General features: G+C 45.1%; 1 protein-coding gene across 2 annotated transcripts; it reads left to right on the top strand.

Annotated features, from left to right (window-relative positions):
• The first annotated feature begins 173 nt into the window (after positions 1–173).
• On the top strand, positions 174–19,923 carry Letm2 (leucine zipper and EF-hand containing transmembrane protein 2). Of its 2 annotated transcripts, XM_052162782.1 has the most exons (11): positions 174–1,263; positions 1,945–2,030; positions 4,171–4,618; positions 5,991–6,134; positions 10,987–11,124; positions 11,631–11,831; positions 13,453–13,572; positions 16,911–17,024; positions 18,161–18,253; positions 18,758–18,832; positions 19,592–19,923. In XM_052162782.1, the coding sequence occupies exons 2-11, from the start codon at positions 1,984–1,986 to the stop codon at positions 19,652–19,654; spliced, it is 1,443 nt and encodes a 480-aa protein (XP_052018742.1). In that variant the 5' UTR covers positions 174–1,263; positions 1,945–1,983; the 3' UTR covers positions 19,655–19,923. The 2 variants fall into 2 exon arrangements, with proteins under 2 accessions (XP_052018742.1, XP_052018743.1); XM_052162783.1 differs by lacking the exons at positions 174–1,263; positions 4,171–4,618 and having other exon boundaries at positions 1,947–2,030.
• The last annotated feature ends 1,575 nt before the right edge of the window (positions 19,924–21,498 follow it).

Genomic DNA, 21,498 nt, shown 5'->3' with positions numbered 1-21,498 from the left:
AGCCAAAGTTGGTTGCAGGGGTGCACACTTACAATCCAAGCCCTAGGAAGGCAGGCAGGAGGTTCAAGGATTCAAGACCACTTTCTGCTACTCCCTATTGAGTTCCAGACCAGCCCGTGGTACATAAGAGCCCCCCCCCCGAATAAATATAAATTGAAAAAAAAAAAGCCGGATAAATAAATAGGAACAAAAGATGGCTTAGTTGCCCACCCTAGGAACTGAAGTCTCCTCAAACCCTCAATGCCTATCTTACCTAACAAGTACACTAGAATATATTTTGAATGTTGCTCTCTACACAACTAATGATAGGCGAACTGAAACCAATTTTTTTTTAGAGAAAATCAAAGTCCGTATGAAGATTTCAAAAGCATTCCAGCCTTCGACTCCGCAGAAGAAAGGTATTTTCTTTCTCAGTGCTGTCCCTTCTGCCACCAGGACCCCACAACCTCCTCCGCCAACCCGAGACCTCTAGGCAGTTTCGGAGTTTGAAGGGTGAGGAACGGAATCATCCAGGAGATGGCATTAGTGACTCCACGATGGGTTACAAAGACGACTCTGGTAGAGCCGTCCTTCAAGGAGTTCTCGGGCAGTTGGCCAGACTGCAGAATGTGGGCAGGCAGGGGGGAAACGCAGCTTTGGTCCTACAGTACAGACGCTACCTAAACTAACTGCAACCCAGAAGTGACTTCGCGGGCTCGTACGGAGGACCTGGCTGCCTTCCGCGCGGCTACCGTGAAGGACGCGAACCCTTCCTAGGATTTGAGAGCTCATTGGGTGGTAGTGGCGTCACTCGGAGTGACGTCACAGGGCGAGGCGCAGGAGGTGGAACCATGGAGACTGGGCTTCCGGCCCCTCTACCGTGGGGGCGGGGAGGAATTGGGAAGGTAGGGTTTGGGGCCTTAGTCATCTCGCAGCGGACACGGGCTCCCTCGGCGTCTCCCGTCAGCCCCGGACCTCCCCCCTAAACTTTGGACATTCTCTCCTACCGTGTCCCTGACCCCACTCCAACCATCCCCAGACCCACCACAGTCCTCCCCACATTCCGCGGAGGCCACCGGCCGAGAGCCGAGGGCGCCTTTTGCACCGGTGCGGCGAGCGCGGGGTGCAGAGGTAACCCCGCAGCGCTGGGCGTGGGGTTCCCCGAAACACCGGGCCGACTGCCTGGGAGTGGCCCGTAGCCCGGGGCCGAGGGCTGGGGAGCCTTCGCAACAGGCCCGGCCCCCCTCCGGAGGAGCGCCGTCCGCCGTGGGGCTGTTTTCCGAGGTGCTGAGCCCGGTTCGCGATGTTAGCTTTTGTAGCTGAGGTTTCCATGGGATGGGGGGCGCCAAGGGGGAACCTCCTTCCGGCACGATTGCGAGATCAGTGTTATGCCAGTCGCTGAAAAGCGGCTCTGGGTGGAGAACGGTTTTAGTTAAAGGTACAGAGTTTAGCTCGGACTCTGGAGATTCAGTAACCCTAGGATGGATGGGATCAGTTTGCACCTGCACTTGAGCCATTAGTAGGTACCATTAATGTCTTCGCTGTTCACACGTGAAATTAGTGAGAACTTTTAGACTTTGGGATTGGTGGTAAATGAATCCAGGATGTTTACTTTCTACTTGTATTTTCTGGTTACAGATAAAGATGTCTTTCTCCTTTTAACCGTCGCAGCAGATTATTAGACACTATTGACCAAAAATAAAAAAAAGCCTTTGGAGACCATATCGTCTTCACGATCATCTTCTTAGAACCCATTTCTGTGTGTTGGGATCGAAAAAGTACCATTTTCAAATCCAGAGCTAAGAAAATACTGAGGCTGTTGGAAATGAACTTAAAGGGAATTTTACACCTTGAATATGCAAATCTCTACCCTTGCATTAGTTTTTTTAAAAAAAAGAACACCTAAATTCTTGTATTTAATTGATGCCTTTTTAAAATACTAAATTGTTTACTTCTTTTGCCTAGGTCTCTGTGTTGGTTAGTTGAAACAAAAAATAAATAAATATGGCCTTCTACAGTTATAATTCATTCTTAGCTATTTTCTGGACAAGGTAAGGCTTGGAATTTCCCACAAAAATGTATATAAACTCATGCATCTGTATGGAAAATATGTGTTGTAAAAGACATGGTGACGAATGCCTTTAGTCCCAGCACTCAGGAGACAGGCAGGCTGGTCTCTGAGTTCAAGGCTAGCCTGGACTATGAAGTGCAACCCTGTGGGGGTTGGGGGGAAAGAAAAAAAGAAAAAAGTAACCAACAAAACAAAAGGATTGGCATAGTACACAAAACCTTGTTGAGTTTTCAGTACATTTTAAGGAAGAGCATATTTTAATTTGAACTGATTTAGAATGTAAGCTGAGTAATTTTGTAAATATATGATAGAGGAAAAATAGATGAGACAGTTTAGAGAGGCATTTCTGTTACTGATGAAGATTGCACGAGGACCTCAGGTATCAGGAGTAAATGGCTGGCTCTTGAGCAAGTGCAGCCCAGGACATGTTCTGGTCTACGGTCCCTTGTCGTCTCACTGATGCGCTCACCACTTGCCACATTCACTGTATAGTCTTCCTTTCGGCCATTTATAGAATATATTTTGATATGTTTAAAAAATGCATTAAAGAATAGGAAAAAAGCCATCCTTTAGCCAAAAAAAAATCTTTTTCTTTCTTTGTCTTTTTGTTTGTTTGGGGGTTCTGTTGTTGTTTTGTGAGGCAAGGTCTCACTCTGTATCTCTGTCCCGGAACTCACGCTGTAGTCCAAGGTGGCCTCCAGCTCAGAGATCTGCCTGCTTCTGCTCCCGAGTGCTGGCTTTAAAGGCGCGGGCGCTCTGGCTAGCTGGCTGGCTGCCTGTCCTCTCTACTTGGATGTGTTTTAGACTTATGTTCTACTTTAACTACAGTACTAGAATCTAAAAGCCACTGGTTGAGGCGCTCAATTTTAATTCCTATTTTTCAAAGGCTCTTGAGGAATTTCTGGGGGATTCTATTTCGTCACTTTGAGGAAATCCATAGACACAGAGACAAAGCAGTATCACCTACTTGGTTAATCCTCACAGGGACTATGAAGTTGTTTCATCAAAATATTCTTGGTTGTCAGTGGAGTAGCTAATAGTAGTCAGATCTTCTGCTGCCTTATGAGAATAGAGACAGGACTGTCAAACTTCATCTAGAGAAATGCAGTTTTGATGCTTTTTTTTTTAAAAAAAGATTTACTTATTATTATATGTAAATACACTGTCACTGTCTTCAGACACACCAGAATAGGGCATCAGATCTCATTACAGATGGTTGTGAGCCACCATGTGGTTGCTGGGAATTGAACTTAGGACCTCTGGAAGATGCTCTTAACTGCTGAGCCAGCTCTCCAGCCCACATTTTTGAATAGGCAATTTTTCTTATAAGATATTTTAAATCTTTTTGTTACTCAAAAAGAGCATGCCCCTGGCACCCTTTTGGAGATCACAGGATACCTTGTGGAAGTGAGTTCTATCGTCCTACTGTCTGGGTCGTAAGGATTTAACCAGGGTTTGACAGCAAGTGCCTTTACACTCTTGAGCTATCTCACTGGCCCCTAAATGGTTAAATTAATAGTTTCAGAACTTGTGACTTGTAGCAAATTATTCTTCAGAATTAACTTATTAATATTTTTCATAAGAATATGTTCAGAAATTGAGCATGATTCAGCTGTTTGAGAAGTTAATTTTTAGTGTAGAGGTACAACTCAGCAGTTGAACGCTTGCCTAGCATGTGTGAACTACTTTTTTTGGCCTTGGTTCCCAGTATAGTCTTATGGTGCAGATCTCTGAATTCCAGGCCTGCCTGGGCTACAGACAAGTTCCAGGAGAGCCAGGGCTACGTAAAGAAACCCTGTCTCAATGTCAGTTTAAAAAAGAAAAAAGTTGTATTTCTGGCTGGGGGCAGAGGCTTGTAGCTCAATGGTAGAGCATACTTTCACAAAGTATATAATGTTCTGGGTTGATGCCTAGCAACATACAAACACACACACACACACACACACACACACACACGCACGCACGCACGCAGGCAGGCACAATTGTATTTCATCACTAATAAACATCAGTTGCTTATAACCTTATTGTCTTGTTTTAATCAGATAAAATATCCTTTTTATCCTTTTGTTGTTGTTTGTAATAATGCGTCTCACTGAAAGAGTGTTCTCCTTCTTTTGCAGACTGCCTAGCCATTCTGTGTACCCTCCCTGCTCTCATTTCCCGTCACTTGCATTTTTCCACTTGCCAGATTCTCACTTACGTACAACCTATATGAAAAACTGTGGAAGCAGGAAGTACTCCTATTTCAGTCTAACAGGCAATAATCCGCTCCATCCCTTACAAACCAGACTCCCACAAAAACTGCACACGACCTGCTGGCTACAGAATGCCCCTGGTAAACCTCAGCAGGAGGAAATAGGAAAGCCAAAGGCCATAAGCCCTCAGCCCACCAAAGAAGCCGAGACAGAGATTACAGAAGAAAAGTGGTCATTGAGGCAAAAAATCATAGATGAACTTAAGCACTATTACAATGGATTCAGTTTACTTTGGATTGACACCAAAGTCGCTGCCAGAATACTTTGGAGGCTGCTGCATGGACAGGCGCTAACCAGACGAGAGAGGCGAAGGGTAGGCAAGAAACGTATTTGAAATGGGAAATAAAAAACCGGAAACTCCATTTTAAAAATCCTTAAGTAACTTCCTTAGCATGTTCCAGGCCCTGAGGCTGCTGCAGAGTGCTCCCCGCCCTCCTAAAGTAGAAACGATAACTACTGATCAGAAACCAGAGCTTTGAGCCATGCTGGGGCCGGACCCAGGGCCTTGAGCGTCTCAGCAAGGGCCCTAGCAGGATCTGTATATACACCAGCCCCAGAGAATCTGTTTCATCCTGAACTTATTTGTCTTCAACTGGCTGAAATTCTTACATTTTATATATTTGCCTACAGAATTGTTAAAATTACGAGGTTTTTAGGATTTATTTTGATTGTTTTAAATTATGTAAAAGTGTGTGTGTGTGTGTTTGTGTGTGTTTGTGGGTGTGTGCATGTGAGTATAGGCATCTGCAGAAGCCAGAGGCATCTGATCTCCTGGAGCTGGAGTTACAGACCATTGTAAGCCACCTGTTGTGGGTGCTGGGAACCGAACTCTGGTCCTCTGGAAGAGCAGCAAGTGCTCTTAACTTCTGAGCCGTCTATTCAACCCCATGATTGTGTTTTTAATCTTCTCAGGGTCTTGAAAGGTTTCATGTTTTATATATCAAAAATATAAGCCAGGCAGTGATGGCACATATCTTTAATCCCTGCACTTGGAAGCAGAGGTAGTGTGAGGCCAGCCTGGTCTACAGAGTGAGTTCCAGTACACAGAAACCCTGTCTCAGCGGTCCCCCTTCCAATGTGTGTGTGTGTTAATATATTAAATATATATATGTGCATTTTAAAACCAACTGCAATAGAACATACTGTTAATCATAGGTACTGAGAACACTGAAACAGGAGCATCCATTGAGCTCAGGAGTTCAAGATCAGCCTGGGGAACATAGTAAACCACTCATCTCAAAAGGAAAGGAAAATCTTTTTTTTTTCCTTTTGGTTTTTCGAGATAGAGTTTCTCTGTGTAGCCCTGGCTGTCCTGAAACTCACTCTGTAGACCAGATTGGGCTCCAACTCAGAAATCTGCCTGCCTCTGCCTCCTAAGTGCTGGGATTAAAGGCATGTGCCTGCCCAGCAGGAAAATTAGTTAAAACTAATTTTAACTAATACAGTGTTTTATAAGAACATGAACCCATAAGAGACGTCATTAGTGCATGTCAATTTCCTTTGAGGGTAGACCATATGTACTACTTGAGAGCTATGTTGAAGAGAAAATCTGCTTTTCCGGCTGTGGAAAACCTTAGTGTTTACACGCTCTGAGACAAACACAGGCTTTGTCTTAGTGGTGGGTCTTACGGCTCGACTGGGGCGCCTCCTGTGTATATAATGTGGCTGTGCGTTTGTCTCCTCAGCTGTTGAGAACCTGTGCTGATGTCTTCCGCTTGGTTCCATTCATGGTGTTCATAATTGTACCTTTTATGGAATTCTTGATACCAGTGTTTCTGAAGCTCTTCCCAGACATGTTGCCATCAACTTTTGAGAGTGAATCCAAAAAGGTACACAGGATTTTAAAGCTTTTAAAAAAATTAATAGACTCTAGTTTTTAGAGGAGGTTTATAGGTTTACAGGAAACAGAGTTGCCATATTCCACTGTTCACCTCTCACCCCCTGGGTTTCCCGTTAGTAACGACCTGCACCAGTGTGCTACATGGTATAACTGAGTGGCTAGTGTTAATACATCATACACTGTTACCAGGGAAAGCACATAGCCCATGTTAGGGTTCACTCTTTGTGGTCCACAGGTCTGTCAGCTCTGAGTACCGCCCCGACCACCATCACAGGGTCACATGGAATAGTCTGACTGTTCTAAAACACGTGTCTTGTGCCTGTTTCTATCTGCTGTGTTTCTCTTTCAGTCTGATAACTGCAGATGTTTCACTCTGTAGTTTTGTCTTTCCCAGAATGCCAAGCAATTGGAATCACACACTTCAGACTGAATTCTTCCACTTAGCAATATGCAATTACAGTTCTCCCATGAGGGACTAGAGAGAAGGCTCAGTGGTTAAGAGAACTTACTACTCTTGACAGAGGAACCTGATTCAGTTGCCAACACCCACATGTCGACTCACAACCACGTGTACCTCCACTTTTAAGGGATCCAATGCATACAAACAAAACAAAAACAAAAACCCCAACAACTAAAGTTCTTCCCTGAAAAGGCATGATCTTACTAATTTTATTTATGGATAGACAAATGTTGGTTTTTTAAAATTTATTCACCTTTTGGAAATTGGTTGCTTCTAATTTGGACAGTGTTGAATAAAATGCTATGAATATTTGTGTTCAGGTTTTTTTTTTTTAACTTGAGCAAGAGTGATTGCACACAGTAAGACTACATCTAGTACTGTAAGAATTTGCTAGCTGCCTTCCAGAGCAGCCATGCATTCTGCATACCCCCTAAGAATGTTGTTCCCTGTCTTTCCCTGCATCTGATACTCTTCGGACATTAACTATTCTAATCGGTGTGTATTGCTACTTTGGCATTCTTTTTTTTTTAAATTTATTTTATTTATATGAGTACACTGTTGCTGTGTTCAAACACATCAGAAAAGGGCTTTGGATCCCATTATAGATGGTTGTGAGCCACTATGTGGTTTCTGGGAATTGAACTCAGGACCTCAGAAAGAGCAGTCAGTGCTCTTAACCACTGAGCCATCTCTCCAGTCCCCTACTTTGGCATTCTTATAACGTCTTTGTGGAGGTGTATGTTTATTTTGCCCACCATTGTGTGTATGAGAGAGAAAATGTGTGTGTGGTAGACATGTGGGGGGCATGCATGTGCACTCAACCTTATATAGGGTTCTGATTTATATATATCAGCTCCCCAATTTGTCTATTGAGTCAGGGTTTCTCCCATAAGTCCGCGGCTTCCTTATTTGGCTAGGGTAGCTTCCCAGTGTGTTCCTATCCCACAGAGTAGGACTACAAACAGGCAGAACTCTGGTCCCCATGCCAATGTGAGCGAGCACCTTGCCCACTGAGCTGTCTCCACAGCCTTTGTGCCCGCTTTGTAACTGGGTGTTCTGTTACTTGTTTTGAGGTTTCTGTTGTTTGATTGCTTGTTTTTTTTTTTTTGTTGTTTGTTTTGTTTTGTTTGAGACGGGGTTTCTCTGTGTAGCCCTGACCCTTCTAGAACTTGGCTGGTAGACCAGGCTGCCTTGAACTCGCATAGATCCTTCTGCCTCTGCTTCCCAAGTTCTGGGATTAAAGGTGTGGGACACTGCCTGGATGTTTTGAGTTCTATATTTGTATACAAGTTCTTTGTCAAATATATATTTTGTAAATGTTTTCCCCAGTCTGTGCCTCCCCCTACCCCAGCACTATTCTTGGGAATGGAGATAGCTTCTTTATTTTTTTACTCTTATTTTTATATTACTGTGAATGGATTCCAGGTCTTTGCCTGTGATAGACAAACGATTGATTAAGACACATCTCATACCCGTGGTTCATCTTTTCATAAGACAAACACTTAAAATGACCATGTCTTTGGAGTTACAATAGAAGTTGGTTAACAAACTCAAGGTCACGTGTACTCTGTGTGTATGAGTGTTTGATCTACATATGTGTCTATGTACCACATACATGCCTGGTACCTGAGGAGGCCAGAAGAGGGCGTTGGATCTCCTGGAACTGGAGTTATAGAGGGTAATGTAGGTGCCAGGGACTGAACCTAGGTCCTCTGGAAGTAAGTGGAGCCATTTCATTAGCCCCAAGCTAGATGGTTCTACTATCGTTTTCTAGAATTCTTATAACTTTACATTGTATCTTCTAGTATATAATCCAGTTTGTTTTTATGAAGTTTATAATATCAGTATTAGGATTTTTGTATGTAAATATCTAGTTTTTTTATTACTATGTATTAAACATCCCATCTCTACTATAGTCTATTATATATTTGCTTGTTTTTGAAACAGGGTCTCACTATGTAACTCTGGCTGTCCTGGAACTCACAATGTAGATCAGGCCATCCTGTAATTCACTGAGTTCTGCCTGCTTCTGCCTTCCGAGTGCTGGCATTAAAAATGTACATGACCATGCACCAGCCTCGCTACTGTTATTTTAACTGCTGGGAAGAAAGGAAGGAAGGCAGGAAGGAAGGGTAAGAAAGGAGGAAAGGAAAGGGTAAGAAAAAAGGAAGGATCTGTGAGTTCAAAGTCACCTGCTCTACATAGTGAGTTCCAACAAATAAGGGTTTATTTAGAATAATAATAACAAAGAAAACAAACATCTACTGTTACTTTGGGTCATGAGTACAAGACATGTTCTATTGGGCCAAATGGAGCTTTGGTGTCTTTGAGGAGTGCAAGGAAGGTGCCTTAGTGACCACAGAGGGGTGGGGTAGGATGGAAGCTCCTCCCCATCGCCACTCTGTGTCTGTGCTAGAGTGTCCAAAAGGTGGGAGCAAAGTTCTCCAAGGGACAATGAAACCTTCCACTCAGTAAGTGGGGACTACCGTCTGAAACATAAGAAACAGTTTGGTAGGAAGAACTTTGGAGCTGAGGTTCAGCGAGTAGGTGAAAGGTTAGCACAGTCTGCAAGTCTGGGAGGCAGCGGTCAAGGAGACAGGCAGACAGAGGGACGGCAGGCTGGAAAGCATCGCCCACTCTAAGGAACGTGAACCTTGATGATAGTAAATAATGGAAGCTAAAACTTCAAACCGTAGTGGGTGGCATGATCAAATCTGTATTTTAGGGAGATAATTGTACTGGTAGAAAGACCGAAGGGGACAGGGTCTGAATCAAGAGTTTGACCAGGAGAATGAAGGAGGAAGACAGATCTGCGAAGATGTTCCTGGTCCTTTTCTGTTTTGTGCTTGCTTTTGTTTGAGACGGAGTCTTTCTTTCTGCAGCCCTGGCTAGCCTTGAACTCTTTATGTAGACCAGGCTAGCTTTGAACTCACAGAGATTTGCCTGCCTCTGCCTCCCGCAGACTGGGATTAAAAGTGTGTGCCACATGGGCTGCAGAGATGGCTCAGTGGGTAAGAGCACTGACTGCTCTTCCAGAGGACCTGAGTTCAATTCCAGCAGCGTACAACCATCTGTAAAGGGATCTGATGCCCTCTTCTGGTGTGTCTGAAGACAGCTGCAGTGTACACATATACCTAAAATAAATAATTATTTTAAAAAAATTGTATGCTACCACATCTGGCTCCTTTTTTCTTTCAGTGATGTTAAGAATAGAATCCAGGGCCTCGTGCATCCTTGTCCAGCACTTTATCACTGATCTGTGTCCCTAGACCTTAATTTGCAATTAAAGTGGAAAAAATCAAACTATAATATTTAACTGCCTGAAGATGGTTTGATTTACTTAAACTTTGGCTAGGTGCCCTTTGCAAGCTGTTAGAACTGCAGGCCTTAATTTACTTAACATTTAAAGCAATCAGGATCTAGAAACAATCCACAGCATTCCAATGAAGATGTTCTTGAATACAAGAAGATGGGGGACTAAGGAAGTAGCTTAACTACATTTAAAGATTTATATATTTATTATATGTGGGTACACTAGCTGTCTTCAGACACACCAGAAGAGGGGTCAGATCTCATTAAGGATGGTTGTGAGTCACCATGTGGTTGCTGGGATTTGAACTCAGGACCTTTGGAAGAGCAGTCAGTGCTCTTAACCATTGAGCCATCTCTCCAGCCCATGTCCCAGCATTTCGACCATGTTTATTTCAAAATTCTACCACTATCTGTCTATCATTTCTGATAATGAATAAGAGTGAGCAACTATTAGTCAATAGTGTCTTAAGAACGCACACTTAAGAGTGGTGCTTCACTCGGGAGGCACAGGCAGAGGTAGAGGCAGGTGGGTCTTTAGTTTGAGGTCAGCCTGGCCTATAGTGCAAATTCTAGGACAGCCAAGGATCTATAGAGAGACCCTGTCTCAAAACAAACAATGTGTATTTAATTCTCTTCTGTCTGGTGCTTTTTTTTCAAATCTATTATAGCACATAACACTATATTATAATTATATATTTTCAATTTAAACTGTAAGGTCAGTGAGCATAGAGTTAGTGTCTGAGTATTCTTTGTAGTGTAAAATCTGGGGCTGCAAACCTGAGTTTGGCTTAAGTAGCCGCCCAGATGAGGTTGGGAGGTAGTATCTCACCCAATAACAGCCTCTCACTGAGGCGTATCACCGTGATATTAATGAGAAATAAATGCAGGATTAAGGAGACAAGTCAAAGAGAAGTTCCTTCAGAGTGGCCTGGTTCTTACAAACTTACTTAATAAGGCCTGCTAATAATGTCACTACGATGTGTTGCAGGGATGAACATTAGCGAGGAGGGGGTTATTCTTCTCATTACCAACCTGCAGTTATGATATAACTTTTTCTTCTTCTGTTAAGGAAGAAAAACAGAAAAAGACGATGGCTGCCAAACTGGAAATAGCGAAATTCCTTCAAGAAACAATGACAGAGATGGCGAGGAGAAACCTAGCCAAGTTGGGAGATGCTTCCTCACAGCTCTCCTCCTATGTGAAACAGGTGTCAGCGCTCCAGGCTGGGCTTCCGGGCCGGTGACTTCCGGGCTGGAGTTATAGAAAAACCATGCATCATGGGTCAACCAGATTGTTCAAAACCTCCGAAATGCCACATATCTAAATTACAAATAAATAACGTTTAAAGATTTAGGGTGGCTTGCAAAAAATTAAAAATAAACTAAAGCCACTTTAATCATCTGAAAAAAAATATCAGCACAGACTTTAAAAATACTGCTGATTTTTCTAGTGACTAAGTTTGGTTCTAGAAAGATCTGTGGGGGTTTGGGGTTTGGACTAGACATTGAACCCAGCACGCATGCATGCATGCAGGACAGGTACCCAGTCTCCCACTAATCTACAACTCTACACTATTTATTCCCAATGAACCACTGGATCCATTTCGTATACAGCACAGTCTCTAGGTCCTTCGACATCTTTTTCAAATAATCTGTTGAGGAGGTTTTGTTAAATAAGAGGTGGGTTTTAATTGACCTTTGTCCCGTTGCCTAGGTCCAAACAGGCCACAAGCCCTCCACTAAGGAGATAGTCAGCTTTTCCAAGCTTTTCGAGGACCAGTTAGCCCTGGAGCACTTAGACCGACCCCAGCTGGTTGCCCTGTGCAAGCTGCTAGAACTGCAGGCCTTCGGAACAAACAATCTGCTCCGCTTCCAGCTCCTGATGACACTGAGGTCTATAAAAGCAGATGATGAAGTAAGAGTGTAACGTAACCACAGCAGCAGGCATCTGGGAGGCATCGGAGGCTACCTTAGCTAACTGCATCAGTTTCTGTTGGGACTGCCATAGAGCCATCCAGCAAAGTGAATGGTTCAAGAAACCATTCCTGCCGGACGGTGGTGGCACACCTGTAATTGGTGCCTGTAATCCCAGCGCTTGGGAGGCAGAGGCAGGCGGATTTCTGACTTTGAGGCCAGCCTGGTCTACAGAGTGAGTTCCAGGACAGTCAGGACTACACAGAGAAATCCTGTCTTGAAAAAACCAAAAAAAGAAAAAAGAAAAGAAACCATTCCTATGATGACTTCACCTTTTACTACTCACTTCTGTATTAGTTTGTTGTATTTTGATTAGGTCGTTGTAATCTGGATGTATTAGCTGGGGATAATCTAAAGTAGTTAGGACCTGCTGGGAAGGAAATACTGGCTCAAATTCTTGGCAGCACCCCCCCCCCTCTCTCTCTCTCTCACACACACACACACACACACACACACACACACACACACACACAGAGTTCTCCTACAGAGGAACTGGTGCCAAAGTAAAGATTGTGCTGGGTGAGTTGGTCTGGTGAAAAGAAGGTGGCAGAACACAAAGCTAGGAGAGAAGCCCAGGTCTGGCCATCTTGCAGAAGGCACCATTTGGACTGTAACTACCAACTAGGCTCCTCTAAAACATGGAAACACTCCTGAATCTCAGTCAGCTGCTGTAGGATGCTACTTAGGGAAGTATGTTTCCCCAAATAAAGACATGAGCACGGGGTTGGGGATCTAGCTCAGTGGCGGAGCACTTGCCTAGCAAGTGCAAGGCCCTGGGTTCAGTCCTCAGCTCTGGAAAAAAAAAAAAAGGACAAAATAACAAAAATGCCAGGTGGTGGTGGCGCACGCCTTTAATCCCAGCACTTGGGAGGCAGAGGCAGGCAGATTTCTGGGTTTGAGGCCAGCCTGGCCTACAGAGTGAGTTCCAGGACTGCCAGGGCTACACAGAGAAACCCTGTCTCAAAACAAACAAACAAACAAACAAACAAAACCACAAAAAACAAAACAAACAAACCAAAAAAAACCCCGACATGAGCACATTGGACCTATTTAGATTTTGGATGTTGCTTTCAGAACTTTGGTATGAACAATACTGGTCCCAGAACTGTAGCTTTGTATCATACATGCAGAAATTGTTATTTACCAGGGGTCTTGTGGACCAGAGAACCTAGGCTGTTCCTAGGGTGACAGTATGGGAAACTGCACTAAGACACTCAGCCAATGAGATCAGGAAGCTTTTCACAACAGATTTTTCTTTTCCTAACAAGCCCTAAAAATTAAAAGGAAAAGTAGATGTTGCAACTAGACAAAATCCAAACCAAGACAGGAAATACTTTACTGACAAAATGCTGGGGGCAGCTCTATAACTATCTTTTATTGCCATCTGTTAGCGATATCCCTTCACTTCAACTGCTATTTTCTTAAGCGACCCATTTATAGCAACCAGTGCAGGGACAGAGGGCAAAACATCAGAGTTGGGGTTTCTGTCAGTTCTGCTGGAATATAGGGATTAAGTCAAACTGAAATCCAGAGCTAACACTGTCCCTTAACGCTTGTTGCAGATAATTGCCAAAGAAGGGGTGAAGGCTCTGAGCGTGTCAGAACTGCAGGCTGCGTGCCGGGCCCGGGGGATGAGGTCGCTGGGCCTCACTGAGGAGCAACTGTGCCAGCAGCTCACAGAGGCAAGCAGCACTCCCACCCTCCTCACCCCCCTCATGTGGGGACCTCTTCTGGCAAGCTGTGAGTGAGTCAGCCTTCCATGGCTGTGGCAGAGCGCACCTGAGGAGGGAGGTTTGTTTTGGCTCCTGTCTCCCATGCCTTTGGCCAATGGTTGCCTGGTGCCAGTTCCCTGGACCTATGCCAGAGGGTATCCTGCACAGCAAAGTCTTGTTCACTTTATAGTGGCCAAGAAGCAAAGAAGGAGGAGCACACCTTTAACCCCAGCACTAGGGAGACAGAGGCAGACGAATCTGTGAGCTTGAGGTCAGGCTGGTCTACACAATGAGGTCCAAGGCTGGCTAGGGTTACGATGTGAGACCCTGGTTTTTTGTTTTTTAAGAAAAGCAAAGAAACAGGAGTCAAGGTTCCAAAATTTCCTTCAGTGATCTAACCTCTTCCCAGCAGGCCTCAGCTCCGGAAGTTCCACACTTCTTAATAGCATCATAGGCTGTGAGCACACTCTTAAGACATGGAACTCAGGGAACAGTTAGAGTCCAGACAGCTGAGCCACGACACATAATTTGCCTTAACTCATGACGCAGTTAAACAGACCCTAAAGATGTTCATCTGGTTTCCCCTTGGATGGGGACAGAGACAGGGATAGGCATAGGGAACTAGCTTTCTGCAGTGCTATTACAAACTACCATGATTATAAATGATCACAATGGCAGCCATTTAGTAGCTTATTGCCCAAAAGGTCACAAGTGCTGGCTGGAGTCCTTCCTGGAGTCCCAGGGGAATAATCCATCCCCAAACTCCCTCAGTCTGTTGGCGGAGCCGAGCTCCTTGCAGCTGTAGAAAGGAAGATGTTCTTGTTTCCTCGCTGGCTGCCAGCCCGCCTGGCCTCAGCTCCAGGAGCCACCTGTATTTCCCTCTTGGCCCCCGCCTCCATCTGCAAAGTCTGCCATGTGCCAGACCCCACTCACGCCTCAGACCTCAGCCTTCTGGGGTGGGCCTCCAGGCCTTGTGATTAGGTAAAGCCCATCTTGATCTTAGCTCAGAGTAGACTGACGTGGGACCTCAATTCCATCCCTTCATAAAGCATCTAGGCTGGTGGTTCTCAACCTCCTGACACTGCAGCCTTTGAATACAGTTCCTTATGTTGTCGTGACCCCCATCTATACAATTATTTTAATTGCTACTTCATAACTATTTTTGCTACTGTTATGAATTGTAATATGTTTTTTGATAGTCATAAGTGACCCCTGTGAATGGGTCATTTTACCCAGAAGGGGCTGTGACCCACAGTTGAGAACCATTAATCTATATTAATGTTTGAATAATTGGGAGGTGTGTGCATTTGATAGAACTTGGGGCCAATTTAGAATTTGACTATAGCAAAGTGGGGTCTTGGCAGAAATTCTCACACACAGGGCTATCAATGTCAGCTTCTGCTGACAGATCTCGCCCGCTTTGGCTACTTTTCCTCTTGTGCTCCAAATCAGCATGCAATGTTGGCTTTGGTGGTAGATGTCTGTAGCACACTGTATTCTAACAGCAGTAACAGTACATTCAAAAACCAAGAATTAGCTCTGTTAGGTTCTCATTGTTATCAGTGTAAAAACTTCTGTATCATGTTAAAATTATTTGGGGCCAAGGGCCAGTGTTGTCACTTGGAAACCATGTTAGGGAGCCCTTCTCCTCTTAACACAGTACACTAACTAACTGGAAGATAACATTTATAGAGTGCAATCTAGTGGTTGAGAGACTGTGGCAGAAGGATTGCCATGGGTTGAGACCAGCTTGGGCAATATAGTTTTAGGACAGACAGCATAGGCTTCAGAGTGAGACCTTGTCTCAAAAAAAAGGTAAGATATTAAAAATGGTAAACATATGAACTATCTTAACCTTATTTATAAAATAAATGAAACCAGAGACAAGCCACATTCACATATTAGCAAAGTTTAGGCTTTGTTAGAGATTAGATGGAAGGACACGTAGACATGGCTAGCTGAAAAATAAAGTCATAAGGACAAACCACATCATCTCTCAAAATATAAAACCACATACACTGCCTGCCTTGGTAGCTGATACCTCTAATCCTCACATCCAGCAAACTGAGGTATGAGGACCACCAAGAGTTCAAGACCAGCCAGCCTGGGTCATAGAGGGCATGAGACCCTGTCCTGAAAATCAACAGAAGACGTAGCGTCCAGAGCTTCTGTTGGTCCCTGGAGCTAGAGTCCGAGTCAGCTGTGAGCTGCCTGGTGTGGGTGCTGGGACTGAACATAGGTCTGGTGTGCAGTAGAACCTGGAGCAGCACACACTCCACACTCTTAACCACCGAGCCACCTCTGCTGCCCCATCTTAAATTTTGTTCTGTTCTGTTTAGAGATAGGATCTTACTATGTCACCTTCCCTGGCTAGAACTCACTGTAAACCAAGCTGCCCTTGAGCTCAGAGATCTACCTACCTCCATTTCCTGAGCACGGGGACTATGGCATTTTTATACCACAGAAACCTATCCAGATAGTTAAGGGTGCAACTGCAGCTGCTGACATGATTCTGTTTCAGTGGGGATAAAAAAACAAAGGACAAAGGCTGGCAAGATGGCTCATCTGGAAAAAGCACTTGCTGCAAAAGCCTGACACCCGAGTTTAGTTTCTAGACCTGACAATGGAAGAGAGAATCCCTTCTCAAAGGTGTCTTCTGACCTTCACTCAGACCCATACTTATACAACACACACACACACACACACACACACACACACACAGTACAAAACAATGTGTCACTCATTACATAGTAACATTTACAGAACAGTTGTGACATGGTGGCCCACGCCTGTATCCCAGCACTTAGGAGCCTTGAGATAAGAGGATCACAGGTGAGAGACCAGGGCTACATAGCAAAATTAAACACAACTACAAACATTGGCCAGTGTGGTGCTTTAAAACTCACATCACACCTCCATTCTAATGCTGACTTCCTTGCTTAATAAGGATGATTTTTATTTTGAGACAGGCTCTAATCACATAGCTCAGGCTGGCCTTGAACTCCACATCCTGCCTCTGCCACCCAAGCCTGGATTGCAGGCCTGCGCCTGGCTTCTGGTTGTCCTTTCTGACCATCTGTGTCTGCTGAGAAGACACTTAGCTGAACTGGATGGAGAGTTTCCTTGACTAGTGAGTGGTTGCTGGGTACTTGCCCAGGGGTAGAAGCCAGGAGGCTGGTGCTTTCATCCTGGGCCACAGGCTATCAGTGTGCTTGGGGACAGATGCAGGCCTGGAAAGCATTGATGACCACAGGCCCTCTCTAGCGGGAGCAGTCTGTAACGCCATGTCTATCACCTCCGTTCTGTAGTGGCTGGACCTCCACTTGAAGGAGAACGTCCCCCCTTCTCTTTTGCTCCTGTCACGTACCTTCTACCTGATAGACGTGAAGCCAAAGCCTATTGAACTCCCACCGAGTATAGAGGTGAGTACATCGATGCAGACAGAGCCTGGTTCCCACGGTACAGGCCTCCACTGCTGTCTTCCGGTCAGAGCAGACACCCTTTGGGAATTTAGGCTAGCTGGCGTTAAGTGCCCTTCATTAGCAACCCCTATCCTTGGCTGTTTTTAAGCTAATGGCCACTTTTCTTTCTAGTTTCATTTTTTTCATTTTTATATAAATGTTAAAGCAAATAAAGGGTAACTTTAGAATGTTAACTTTTTTCTTCTTTTTTCAACCCATTACTTTTTTTTACCTGTAGGCAGTTTTTGTTTTGTTTTGTTTTTTGGTTGGTTGGTTGGTTGGTTTTTCAAAACAGAATTTCTCCGTGTAGTCCTGGTTGTCCTGGTGCTAGCTCTGTAGAACAGAGCTGGCCTCAAAATCAGAGATCTGCCTGCCCCTGCCTCACAAAAGCTGGGATTAAGGTATGTTCCACCACGGGCAGCTTTGTTGTTCTATGACTGGGAGCAACACCAGAATTACCAAGTTGTTTGGTGGTTTTGGGTTTTATTTGGTTTGTATGTCACTATGAATCCCTGATTAGCTTGGAGCTCACTGTGTCAGCCAAGCTGGTCTTGAACTCACAGAGATCACTGGACTTTACCTCCCTGGTTTAGGATTCAAGGCATGGGCCACTGTGCCTGTTTCCGTTTGTGTGAAGACAGCATCTTACTATGTAGTGCTCCATGACCTAGAACTACATGTTTTAAATCCTAGAATATACACTATGCAACTTTTAGCTGGGCAGTGGTGGCGCACGCCTGTAATCCCAGCACTTGGGAGACAGAGGCAGGCGGATTTCTGAGTTTGAGGCCAGCCTGGTCAACAGAGTGAGTTCCAGGACAGCCAGGGCTACACAGAGAAATCCTGTCTTGAAAAAAAAGAAAGAAAGAAAGAAAGAAAGTCTGCCGGGCTAGTGGTACAAGCGCTTGGGAGGTAGAGGAGTAGAAAGACGACTCTGCTCTGTATAGTGCGTTCCAGGCCAACCTTCACTTTGAAATTCATCTCAAAGCAACAACATAAAGATATAGTCAGGTACACACCTTTACTCCCAGCAGAGGTCAGCGCTAGGCCAGCTAGAGCTTCTGGGCAGGAAAGTTTACACTTGCATGTTTTCCCAGACTCCAAAGACAAACCTTGGGATACCATTATCTCCGCCCCTGGAGTCGAAAGAGAACATTACAGACCCCGCACCTCAGCTAAAGGGAACAAAGGTTAGTTACTCTCTTTCTACTTGATTAAACTGAAAAAAATTTTTTTATCAATGTTAATTTTCTTTTCCTCAAAACGAACTGGTGGTGTAGCTCAGGCTGACTTCTAGACTGAGATGACAGGCTAGACTGAGATGACAGGCGTAAACCCAGCCAGTTCTCTCCATCTCTAATCCCCCCAGTGAAACAGAATTCATTGTATCCAATGCAGTACTACCTGGCAATAAAGAACATCAATTACACTGCTTAATCTGCTTCTAAAAAAGTTCAACATAGGGGACCGGGTATGCCGCTCACTGGTAAAGGGCTCGTGGAACACGTGACACCACAGCTTCCATCCCCAGCACTGCCAAAAATAACGCTTTAACTCAACATTTGATTACACGTAATTTTCAGATTTTTGCCTTTCAAAACCTACATAATATAGTTGCTACAAGTTCCTGGTATTCGTGGTAGATCCTAGTATACACTGCTTAAATCACTAATCTCTCAGTTCTAATATTTAAGGATGAAGAATTTATACAACTGCCCCCAGTACCATCTTCACTCATAACACCAGCGGCAACTATTTCCAAAGAAGCAGTAAGTAACCTATTATGGAGAAGCCTCTCCCAGGTCAATCCTGTAACCGCTCCATTCTCCCCTCAACTATCCAAAAGCAGAGGGAAAAAGCGAGCACCCTGGTGCAGCTACCTGAGCATGAGCTTGCTATACTACAGGCAGAGCCTGAATTTTATGTGCTAAATGCAAATAGTCCCCACATGTTATGCAGTTTACACAGGCTTCTGATGTCAAGAAATACAAGCAGGAAAGCAATTATAGTTTTAGAAAAATACATGTAAATAGGAAATCTCTGTGCCCGATTCTCCCATTTGGGCCAAGTCATCTGGGGGGAGGGGTGTCAGAAAGCACAGCACAGGCAAACTGCAGGACAGTCCCTGGGTGTTGGGAGAGGCAGCGCATGTGGCATGTCCACTGTAGGCTACTCAGTGAGCCGGTGGCTGGGGCGGCATCCACTCCCTGCTTGTCTGTGTCTTCACCTCTGTCACCAAAGCAATCACACAAATTTGTCTGGGTGACCACGGTCTCGTTGCTTTCCTTTGGGGTGTTTGAGGTGGAGGATGTTCCCTCTGAATGTCGTTCAGCCTTCCCTGGATCTCAGGCCGGTCCCCCCACCTCCCCAGCCTCGGGCAGGGATTACACTCAGGCGGGGATCACAGGCAGGACACACAATCATTGAGCATGGCGCGTGGCCATTGGTTTAGTTAAGAAAGTCAAAGTGGATGCTTACACAACGTAAGCTGCTTGTGACCAAAGCCTAAAGTCCTGTTTTATACCCAGATCCTCCAGGCCAAGTCCCAGGAGACCGCACAGAACAGCAAGGCTAATTCCAAAGGAGCCTAAGGATCCCTTGAAGGTGGCGCTCACTCTCTCCAGTCACTGCCCCTCAGCAGTGTTGTCCACAAAGGAAGGAATTCTAGCTAAGACTGTCTGGCTTGAGATAGAGGACCAGCCATTAAGTCGTTGGAGGCCTCGTGACCATCCCGGAGATGCAAGCAGCGACACCAAGTTCAGGCGATTCAGAGAAGTTTAATTACAATCTATCTCTACTGTATAATTTTGTCATCTTCCTAAACGTTGCATAAAGCCACTCCCACCATGTTGTGTTTGAATGGCTTCCTGTTTGTGTGCACTTGGGGAGGGGACTGCGCTGGGGACTGGGTGGGGCCGTGGTGTCTAGGCAAGCACTCTCACTGAACTGTATTCCCATGCCCTTTTACTTTGTATAAATTTCAAGGAAAGATCAAAATTGCCCAGGCTAGCCTTGAATTTTCTGCCCTGCTACTCCAATCTCCCAAGTAGCTAGGATTATGTAGACTTACATTACCAGGCCCCATCGGATGTGGACCTTTTAAGAGGAAATGTCTTGCACAATGGAGTCAGCTTGGCACCTTGGATACCTCTCTGCCTCTTGTGGCTTGGAATCCTTAGTCAGAACATGGAGACTCCCCAGACCACCTTTAAGAGCACCTGGCCAGCCTTTGTAGAGGGCCTTCTCAGTAGAACAGTGGAACAGCGTCGTAAGCACCCGTGGGCCAGGATGGACACTCCCCAGGAAGGCAGAACTTCTTAGAGAAGTGGGCAGCTAACAGTGATGCTGGGGGGCTGTCCAGTCACACAACCACTACTAAATCCTTCAGCGCGCCAGTGCTCCGGTCCCAGCACCCACACGGGAGCCACAACTAACTTCTAACTCCAGTTCTACAGAACCCAGCACCCTCCTCTGAACTTCACAGGTGCCAATCATGGCGCACACTCACACGCACATACAAACAAAACACCTATATACCTAAATATAAACTAAATAGAAATCTTTAAAAAAAAAAGTTAAGCTGGGTGGTGGTGCACACCTGTAATCCCAGCACTCTGGGAGGCAGAGGCAGGCAGATTTCTGAGTTCGAGCACAGCCTGGTCTACAGAGTGAGTTCCAGGACAGCCAGGACCACACAAAGAAACCCTGTCTCGGAAAAACCAAAACCAAAACCAAAAAAAAAAGTTAGCTAGTCAGACTGTGGTGGCACATACCTTTAATTCAAGCACTTTGGAAGGAAAGGCTGGTGGCTCTTTGTGAGATGGAATCTAGCCTGCTCTACAGAGTGAGTTCCAGGACAGCTACCGCTACATAGTGAGGAGCCCGAAAACAAAAAGACAGATAGACATCCCCATTCAGTTCCCAGGCCTTGAACTCTCTTAGAGTGCTGGGATTAAAGGTGTGTGCCACCATCACACAGGCAATCGACTCCTTAATCCTCATGCTTGTCTCGTATGCTAGCAGCCGAACTACACCCCAGCTCGGAACATGCACCTCAAGATGCTCCGTTGTTGAGGAAGACAAGTCCCACCCTGTGTGCCAATCAACTGATTTCTGTAGGCTGATGACTGCTAGGTTCATACGGCACTCTGGGATGTGTGATTGGTCTAATCAGGTGTTTCACAATTAAACCTCCCTTCTGAAGTGGCGGGTTTTTAAAACTTAGTGCATATTATAGGTGTGTAATATGGGAAAGGGATCAGCTAGTTAACTGGCTTAACCCTGTTTCATCTCCCTGACTTGTGTGGCTGCCCTATGGATTCCTTCTGGCCTTTCCGTCCAGCCCCTCCGGCCTTCTCAGTGGGCAAATGGGAATAGTTAAGTGGAGGAGCCTGGTCATTGAGGGCTCTATCTGTACTCCCCCCTCCCCTGTTTT

Source organism: Apodemus sylvaticus, chromosome 18, assembly GCF_947179515.1.
Source record: "Apodemus sylvaticus chromosome 18, mApoSyl1.1, whole genome shotgun sequence".
NCBI classification, from domain to species: Eukaryota; Metazoa; Chordata; class Mammalia; order Rodentia; family Muridae; genus Apodemus; species Apodemus sylvaticus.
Note: the sequence above shows the minus strand (reverse complement) of the source record. Positions and strands in the feature narration are given on the sequence as shown.

Coding starts and splice junctions, on each gene's coding strand:
- Letm2 (XM_052162782.1), top strand. CDS start 1,984: ATGGCCTTCTACAGTTATAATTCATTCTTAGCTATTTTCTGGACAAG. Junction 2,031..4,170: donor TTAGCTATTTTCTGGACAAG/GTAAGGCTTGGA, acceptor CTTCTTTTGCAG/ACTGCCTAGCCATTCTGTGT. Junction 18,254..18,757: donor CTCAGCTAAAGGGAACAAAG/GTTAGTTACTCT, acceptor CTAATATTTAAG/GATGAAGAATTTATACAACT.